The following is a 10,091-nucleotide window of genomic DNA, read 5'->3' on the forward strand; positions in this document are numbered from 1 at the left end:
AACGTGATGACTTTACTTTGTTCCTCTTTGTTGCTTCATTATAGTAGAAGGGTGGTTGGTTTGTGGTTCTTAAACTGGTAACTCTTCCCTACAACATAAAGTCGAAAGGCAATGGCAGACGACAACAGAATTGAGTTGGTTGATACTGGTGCCCAAAAGCAATTATCTGAACGAGACACTGGGTTGGTTGAAGAGGTAAGGATGTTAAGACAACACATGACAAATATTTATCAGGCTTGGATGACTGGTAAGGCACCACCCCCGCCACCACCTAGCTTCCTAGATGCCACCCTCACCCAAGCTCCAGTTATAGTGTCACATGATCCACCATACTCTCCAGATTTTCCCGCTTATCATAGCCTTCCCAACCTCCCTAGTAGCTCCATCATTCGTCCTCCAACTACATTTCCCGAAAATAGCACTCCTGTCATATCCACTACCTCAACCATTACAACCTCTCCTTAGGTCCAATAGTGAACACCAGTTCAAACCTCATGATGCACAATACTACTCCACAGAGTTGGCCCACCAGGTCCCAGACTCATATAATCGTAACCCTTGAAATGAACCTTATGTTGAAAATGAAAAGTCCACAGGAAAAGAAGGGCGAGATGAGATATCTAGAACGCTGAAATGTATAGAACAATCCTTAAAGAACATGCAAGGGATGAGAAATCAGATTAACATGTCTTACAATGACTTGTGTATGTTTCCTGATATTCATCTATTCACGGGGTTTAAAATGCCAAAGTTTAACTTGTATGACGGGCGTGGAGATCTAGTGGCCCATATGAGGGATTATTGCAGTGAAATGAGAAGTGTTAGCGGGAAAGATGAGTTGTTGACGGCGTATTTCAGTGAGAGCTTGAGTGTGGCAGCTTTGGAATGGTATACTCATCAAGATGTCAGTAAATGGTATGCATGGGAAGACATGGCTCAAGATTTTGTTCGACACTTTCAGTACAATATAGATATTATCCCAGACCGCTCATCCCTATCTAAGATGGAAAAGAAACCCAAGGAAAGTTTTAGGGAGTTTGGGCTCAGATGGAGAGAACAAGCTGCTCGGTTCAGTCCCCCGATTGATGAAGAAGAAATGATTAAGCTTTTTATACAAGCTCAGGGACCCACCTACTTCAGTCATTTGATCACAGCTTTAGGTAAGCCTTTCAATAATGTGGTAAAAATGGGGGAGATGGTAGAAGAAGGAATCAAGTCAGGCAAAATCATGAGATATTCTGCATTAAAAGGTACTATAGAAGACATTCAGAATATCTCACTAAGTTTGGGGGGAAGAAAGAGAAATAGAAAAGATGTTGTTGAACCCCGCCAGCGACAAGATCTAGTGGACGTTCCTGCTCAACGCTTTCAGCCTTAATATCGACCCCATGAATATCCTCGTACTCCAGATAATCCTCCACAATGCTACTTCTCTCGACAAAATCCCCAAAGTCATACCTCACCTTCCCAGTACTCTTTCCATAATGCACCGCCATATACTTCATATCCACAAGAACCACAAGGCCTGCACCACCTCCACAAATGTCTTACCCACCTCTACAAGCATATCAACCACCTACCCGCAAGAGGTTCCAACCGAGGCCAGAGTACAAAATGAAAAGGCAACAACAAAAGAAAAAGTCTTTCACTCCTATTAGAGAATCATATGCCAGTCTGTTCCAAAAGTTGAGGCAATTGGATATGTTAAAGCCGATTCAGATAAAAATATTGAACCCTCTCCCAAACAATTTTGATTATTCTCAAAGGTGTGTATATTGCTCTAATGCCCCGGGGCACAATATAGAAAAGTGTTAGCATCTGAAAAGAGCAGTCTAGAAGCTTATTGATGCAGGTGACATTACCGTGCAAAATCCAGATACAATGGATACTAGCCAAAGTCCATTGCCTGTTCATAATGAGACACATATGGTGGGCATGATTTGTGTTGAAAAGGAATGTGAGAACTCTTCTGAATCCCTTGGAGGGCCACTTACCGCAAAGTTTTCAGCGCTATCAGTCTTGATTCCAGAAGTTGATCTTAAGAATGAGGTGGCAAAAGGGACCCAAAAGCAATTTGCTGAGGTTAATGTGATGGAGATTTGTGAAGGTCCTAGAAATGTTGATGTGTGAATCAGTGGCTATGATGTCGAGCTTGAAAATTGGAAAGACACTCCTTTCTTGGTTAGCCATGAAAGAGTCTTGGTAGTTTATTTTGTCGTCGTTTCTGTTGTCCGGGATATTTCAGGGTTGTAGTCCGGGTTATTTCAGGGTTGTAATCCGGATATTGTCTTGTAGCTCAAACCCTTCTTCCTCTTAGTTTGCCTAGTTCGTTTAGTCGTAGTTATTTAGGATTGTTCCAGGGTTGTAACCCATGTCTATTTTGCTTGTTTTATTTTTCAAACCCTTTCACCGTCTGTTTAATGCAATCTTCTGTTTTCTGTTTTAGTCCGTTTTTGTTTAGTTCTCTTTTCCTTTTATACTTCTTTTCATGGTGACTCTAGTGACATGACATACACGCATAATTCTCAGCCTGGTCTTGAAAGTTAGTCTAATCATGAAGTAATGAAACAAGTTTTGAAGATGACAGAGACATTTGAGGGAAACAAGTAAAGATTTGGACATTGTGAGATCATTTAAAGCCCAAATTATGTGAAACTAGGGCAGATAGTTTGGGAAGTTAAGAGGACGACAAGAATTTGTTACAAGAGAGTGCGTCCTGGACAATTTGAAGCAAGGAACTTTGAGTTCAAATGTATCTCAAGTTACAAGATAAAGCCAAGGGAGTTTGTCCCAAACTGATGGAGGGTATGCATTGTGAAGAAGAAATCACCATCGAGAGTTCTGTAATTGACAGGGCACTAAAGAGAGATGGAAGGCATATCAGTGATATCAATGCCGAAGCGAAAAAAGAAATATTGTGTATGATCTTCATTTTTCACCTTCAAGTTGCATGTGTTGTACTTGGCATTTTCAGAGATTGGGAGGCCCTCTTTCAGCTACCCAAATACTTTATACCCTTTGGTACCTTTTTGAGCCAGTGCTGATTTCTTTGACCTCCCCTCTTTTGGAATCAAGTATGAGTCATTAAAAAAAATTATGCCCCCATAAGGTTTGTTTTAGAAAGTTCATTCCAAAAGAAAAAAAAAAGAAAAAAAAGAGAGAGAAAAGAAGAAAAAAAGAAATAAAGAGAAAAAAAATAGCAACAACAAAAAGTATTCTTTTGAACTACGTTCGATCTGATTCTTGTGTGAACAAGATACGTAGGCAGCCTTAAGGTTCGGTCACACCAAGTCAAAAAATCCAAAAATTCCTCACTTCTAGAAACTAGGGCAGAAGTTTTGTTTTCTATAAAAGACGGTTCCAAAAGTTGTAAAGTTATACCCCATTTTGTCTTAGTTTGAATTTGAGCCTTCATGTCTTTCTTTCTTTCTAACCCTGTCCAAAAGCCACATTACAGTCCAAAAAAGACCTCCCAAATAATTTTTGAAAGTGCCAAGTTAGACATGCCAGGAGCATATGATATTTTTGCCGTGGTTAATGCTTTGTCATTTGCAGAATCAGAGGAAATAAGAAGAAAAGAACAAAATGAGAGAGTCTTATCGGTGAAAACTCTCACGGGCACTATAAGACGACGGTAAGTTGAGAGAAAGAACAAAATGAGAGAGGCTTGATAGTGAAAACCCTTCAGGGCACTACAAGTCGACTGCTGATCGTGAATTAGATAGGACAATTGGAGCATTGAAGCCTAGCTTCATAGCTTAGAGGTATGACAAGAATGGAAGATTAGACTTGCTTGACAGATCAGGCCACTTAATCAAAGATGCACGTCATGGACATTAGAGTTGGTGTCACATCAGATAAGTTTCTACTTGATAATGTTTTTGTAAGATATCATCTCTTTCCATTGTACCCTTACTATGTTCCTCTTGCTTTGTTTAAGTCCTCTTTTTGAGTTTGTTTTGTCAAAACAAGTGAGAAATGACTTCAAAATTTGCTACCAGCTTTCCAATTGCACAAAGCGGAGTCTGGCTAGCACATCAAAGTGGCATAAGTCAGGAATGAGTAGTATGCACACTGAGTTGGTGACAATTGACATGCTTTGGGATTCATATGAAATGCAAAGGTTCGGTAAATATCAATTCATGAGCACAATGCAACAGAAAAAGGGTATAGGGCTCGAATAGATCAGAGGTGTTTTCTGTGGTAAGGTTTGATAGAAAAGTGGTTAGCCAATAACAAGCAAGGTATTCAAAGTTGAAATCAAAGTTATCATGGCAAGTGTAGGAGCAATCGCCCCTCAAGATCAAGGCCACAAATCAACCACCATGTTTTAAACTCACAAGTTTTCTTTGTTTGAAACAGGGACGAAGACTATGTCTAAATCAAAGCTTGGAAGCTTGAATTTTTCCGGTGTCGTGCCCAAATTTTGTTAGCACAAAGGTTGTTTGAGAAGGTTTTTACCTGCTAGACATTCCCCTAGTTGAGAAGATCATACCTCCTAGGCATTCTCCCCAGTTGGAAGCATTTTTTATTTTTTCTTTAAGTTTAGGGGTCTCGTCTGGAGAATAGGGTCAGTTTTAGTTTCCTTAAGTCGTTAATCTTTAGCATTCCTTAAGTTCAGAGGCCCCTCATGGAGAATAGGGTCAGTTTTAGTTTCCTTAATTCGTTAATCTTTAACATTCCTTACGTTCAGGAGTCTCGCCTTGAGAATGGGGTCAGTTGTTAGTTTCCTTAAGTTTTCAATCTCTAGTTTTCCTTAAGTTCAGGGGTCCCGCCTGGAGAATAGGGTCAGTTGTTAGTTTCCTTAAGTTTTCAATATGTTTTCCTTAAGTCCAGGGATCTCGCCTGGAGAATAGGGTCAGTTTTAATTTTCTTAAGTCATTAATCTTTAGCATTCTTTAAGTTTAGGGGTCCCGCCTGGAGAATAGGGTCAGTTTAGTTTCCTTAATTCGTTAATCTTTAGCATTCCTTAAGTTCAGGGGTCCCGCCTAGAGAATAGGGTCAGTTTTTAGTTTCCTTAAGTTGTTAATCTTTAGCTTTTCTTGAGTTCAGGGGTCCCGCCTGTAGAATATGGTCAATTCTAGTTTCCTTAAGTTGTTAGTCTTTAGTTTTTCTTGAGCTCAGGGGTTCCGCCCGGAGAATACAGTCAACTTTTAGTTTACTTAAGTTGTTAATCTTAGTTTTTCTTTAGTTCAGGGGTCCCGCCTGGAGAATAGGGTCAGTTTTAATTTCCTTAAGTCGTTAATCTTTAGCATCCCTTAAGTTCAGGGGTCCCGCCTGGAGAATAGAGTCAGTTTTAGTTTCCTTATGTCGTTAATCTTTATCATTCCTTAAGTTCAGGGATCCCGCCTGGAGAATAAGGTCAGTTTTTAGTTTCGTTAAGTTGTTAATCTTTAATTTTTCTTGAGTTCAGGGGTCCCGCCTATAGAATATGGTCAATTCTAGTTTCCTTAAGTTGTTAGTCTTTAGTTTTTCTTGAGCTCAAGGGTCCCGCCCGGAGAATACAGTTAGCTTTTAGTTTTCTTAAGTTGTTAATCTTAGTTTTCCTTTAGTTCAGGGGTACCGCCTTTAGAATAGGGTCAATTTTAGCTTCCTTAAGTTATTAATATTTGGTTTTCTTTAAGTTCAGGGGTCCCGCCTGGAGAATAGGGTCAGTTTTTAGTTTCCTTAAGTTGTTAGTCTTTAGTTTTCCTTGAGTTCAGGGGTCCCGCCGGGAGAATAGGGTCAGTTTTTAGTTTCCTTAAGTTGTTGGTCTTTAGTTTTTATCAAAGTTCAGGGGTCCCGCCTGGAGAATAGGGCCCGTTTTTAATTTTCTTAAGTTGTTAATCTTTAGCATTCCTTTAGCTCAGGAGTCCCGCCCGGAGAATACAGCCAGTTTTTAGTTTCCTTAAGTTGTTAGTATTTATTTTTTCTTGAGTTCAGGGGTCCCGCTTGGAGAATAAGGTCAGGTTTTAGTTTCCTTAAGTTGTTGGTCTTTAGTTTTTCTTAAAGTTCAGGGGTCCCACCTGGAGAATAGGGTTAGTGTTTAGTTTCCTTAAGTTGTTATTGTTTAGTTTTCCTTAAGTTCAGGGGTCCCGCCTGGAGAATACGGCCAGGTTTAAGTTTTATTAAGTTGTTAGTCTTTAGCTTTTCTTGAGTTCAGGGGTTCCGCCTGGAGAATAGGGTCGGCTTTTAGTTTTCTTAAGTTGTTAATCTTAGTTTTCCTTTAATTCAGGGGTCCCGCTTATAGAATAGGGTCAATTTTAGTTTCCTTAAATTATTAATCTTTGGCTTTCTTTAAGTTTAGAGGTCCCGCCTGGAGAATAGGGTCGGCCTTTTATTTTCTTAAGTTGTTAATCTTTAGTTTTTCTTGAGTTCATGGGTTCCGCCTGGAGAATAAGGTCAATTTTTAAGTTTAGTCAAGCTCAGTTTATAGTTTTCCTCAAGCTCAATCTCACAGGAGACACATATCCTAGTCGAGTCTTTAGTTTTACTCTCATCATTGCATCCTTCATCAATAGCATAGGTGATTTATAGTTTTGCTAACAACTCACAAATCTTCCTAGTGCAAATTGGGGCAGAAAATTTTGTTTGTTTTGTTTGTTTTGATTGCAGGCACCCACTTGGAGAACGAGGGGCAATATTTCAGAAATTGGTTTTAGGTTCAAGTCAAAGAAGCACCAGGAGTCCGCCTGAAAAATAGGGTCAACTTTTAGTTTTCAAGTTCAAGTGAGAAGTACCAGGAACCCGCCTGAAGAACAGAGTCAAATTTTATTTTTCAAGTTCGAGTCAGAGGCACCAGGAGCCCGCCTAAAGAACAAGGTCAACTTTCAGTTTTCAAGTTCAAGTTAGAGAAACATCAGGAGCCCGCCTGGAGAACAGGGTCAACTTTCAGTTTTCAAGTTCAAGTCAGAGGTAGCAGGATCCCTCCTGAAGAATAGGGTTAACCTCCAGTATTTTTCAATTCAAATCTGAAGTATCACGAGCCGTCTGAAGAGCAAGGTTTGCAAGCTCAAGTCTACTCCAAGTTCAAGTTTATTTCATGTGCAAGCAACAGGATGCCCGCCTGAAGAACTGGGTCAACTTCCAGTTTTCTTCAAGTTCAAGTCAGCAGGATGCCTACCTGAAGAATATGGTGAATTTTCAGTTTCATGTTGAAGGATCAAGTGGAGATTAAAGGAAGGGACCACAGACCGGAGCCTCGAACGGTACCTCACTCGACTCTATCATCCTCCCCACATATTCCATCACTTCATTCACCTCTGAACTACACGTGTCCTGATTCCTTTATAGCCAAGGATATGTAGGCAGCTCAGATACCAGGGCTCGGTCACAATCTTTTATCCATCTTTTTTTTGTTTTTGAATAAGTTTCGGGTTAGAAATCAATTACATCGCTTACTTGATTCTTTGCTAAAAAAACTTCGTGTTTCTGAGCAAAGAGGGGTAGCTGTAAGCACATAATTTTTGATCCGCACATTAGGATTATCTTTAGTAGTCTTAGTATATTTAAAATATTTATTTGAGTTTATTTCTATAGGATTTCACTCTATTATTAATTTTAATTCTAGTTTTAAAGCATAAAAATTAAAAACTACAAAAATAGTTTTATCCGTATAATATTTCTCATTTTTATACATATATTTATTTAATATCCTTAGTTTTCTTTTTGGAAGTGATATTATTTTAATTTTTTAACCTACTTTTATTTTTATTTTTAGTATGATATTTGAAAAATACCAAAAATAATTTTATTTTAGTGTTTAGTTTTATTTTAATAGTTTACTCTACTTACATAGAACTAATTAACATTTTGGTCGTACTTTAATAGTTTAGGCTCATTATTTTATCTTGCTCTGGGACAAAAGAGGTCCAAAATTAGCCAGCCCAATTCCATTAGCCCACTAGACCTGCTGACCCGCCTAACACCCCTTTCAATCCTACCCCTTTATTTTTTAATCTAATGGTCCTTGTTATTTCCCCACACCTATTAAAAATCCTAATTATAACCTTTTCTAACCATAAGGATCCTAGGCAGCTGCAGACACAAGGATAGAACACAGTGACAATAACATGGGAGGAGATTAGAAAATCATTGAAACCTTCACCTTCTTCCTCAATACAATCACTGAGTTTATTCATGGATCTTACTGTTAGGAAGTTCATTTTTCCACCATAGCTAACTCCTTTTTCATCATCATTAAACACCAGATATCCACCACTTGATTATAGAGACAATGCCTATTTTTAACTTTTTGCTCTCCATTATCACATATACATACAGTCACATAGACGAGAGAATTGAGACAGAGAAACAAAAATCCGAATAGTTGCAGGAGTTGAAAATTCGGCCTGCTTGAGGTTCGAGTTTCTCATTTTCGGTCGGTTTGAAGTTCTCGTTCACGGCTCCTGGTCAGTGCAAGCTGTTTCCATAAATTTCAGAGTTCAATTTGAGGTTTATTTCTTACTCTGCCTTTTAATTTTCCTTATGTGATGCTTGCAAGCACTTTTGGCAAAGATGAATGTATCATGACTGCTTTTCTATGTCTAATTCTTTGTCTAGGATGTGGTTAAATTCTTTCATTTGTTAAACTCTCATTTGATGCAAGATTTTCAATTAAGACCAACTTTTAAATTAGATCATTGAATTAGTGGCACATTATGTGAATGAGGCTTAACAAATTGGTTGGTTTTAAAAAGGCCAATTATTCCAAAGTCTGTTTATATTTGTTGGGTTGAGGTATGTCAATAGTATTAAATGGGCTCATATCATGTTTTAAAATTTCTTACATCTTCTAGTGACTTAGTCTATTTCCAATCTTCATTTGGACAAGTTAATTTGTCTCTTATTGATTTGGTTCTGAACGACCATGGTATAGCAAGATGGTTACGATTTGAATTGAAAAAGCGATAGATTAAGAGATTTTGTAAGTTAGGTTGTGGATTTGTTGGCTTAAAATCAGATTTTGGGGTTTGGTTAATAATGAGAAAGGAATTCGAGCTTAAGAAAGATTCTGTTATTCTCGTGTTATTTCTCTTTTAATTATTCAGGTCGTTAGGAGCATGCTTAGGCCGACCACACCCAGGTAGACAAACTTTATGTTTTGTCTTTTATTTCATTCGAGATAAAAGATCGTTCCCATTAGTTTATATTCCGGAAAATATCCCAAAAAGTTTGTAAATATATTTACCCGGGGAATGCCTCGAAGTACATATAAATGAAGGCGAGAGACTGGATGATGTGAGGAAGCATAGAATAGAACATTAGTATGGGACGACCTCGAGCCTTCTTCGTGTTTATTTTGGGTTTTGTGTGTTTTCACCTCGATCTGAGCATTCTCAAAAGCCAATTTGATCAAGTGTGAAACCGTATTAGTTACGGGACTCGGGGAATGCCTAACACCTTTTTCCGGAGTCAAATGAACCCCCTTATCTTGAATCTCTGGTGCAAACTGGTTTAGAGTCAAATATGTTTTTAAGGAAAAGTTATTTTTAAATGGTGACTTGGCACACCGAGATTATATGCGAAGTGGAAACTCTGAGAAAATCCCTTTTAAACAAACTTTGTCACTTTTGAATTTGAAAACCCTTGTGAGCTTTACAAATCATTTTATCTCTTTTTAAAGAAGGTTAAGGTGAAAAAAGGGCTGTGCCATATATAAGATTAGAAAATAATGTATATAGGTTGTTATTATTGCGTTCTTGTGTTGTTAGTGTTATCTTGAATTTGGAGGAAGTAAGGATTATATGGGAGATACTGTCCGTTTTAATACAAAATAAGTTTGTCGTTCGTTGTGCGATAATTGTACCTTTCGTAACTTAATGATAGTATTATTATCATTGTTGTAGACTAAGGTGCGAAGATACGAGTTCAACTTGGTGATTGGAAAGATTGTGATAAGGTATGCTAAGGATAAACCTTTCCTTCATTTTGGCATGATCCCGTAACTACATATGTTTGACAACGAGACATAAAGAGAAGTTCGTATTCATGAATTTATTCATATTATCTTAGTCTTAGAAGTTACAGTATTCTCCCTTATCGGAACTTTATATTCAATTGAGTATTATCTTCTTCCAGTCAAGAGAGAAGAGGGTCTATATATATATATA

General features: G+C 38.1%; 1 protein-coding gene across 1 annotated transcript; it reads left to right on the forward strand.

Annotated features, from left to right (window-relative positions):
• The first annotated feature begins 658 nt into the window (after positions 1–658).
• LOC138906802 (uncharacterized) lies at positions 659–1,378 on the forward strand. The gene has a single exon (XM_070196493.1). It carries the CDS (start codon positions 659–661, stop codon positions 1,376–1,378), a length of 720 nt encoding a protein of 239 aa, XP_070052594.1.
• Positions 1,379–10,091: the final 8,713 nt, after the last annotated feature.

This window comes from Nicotiana tomentosiformis, chromosome 1 (assembly GCF_000390325.3).
Source record: "Nicotiana tomentosiformis chromosome 1, ASM39032v3, whole genome shotgun sequence".
NCBI classification, from domain to species: domain Eukaryota; kingdom Viridiplantae; phylum Streptophyta; class Magnoliopsida; order Solanales; family Solanaceae; genus Nicotiana; species Nicotiana tomentosiformis.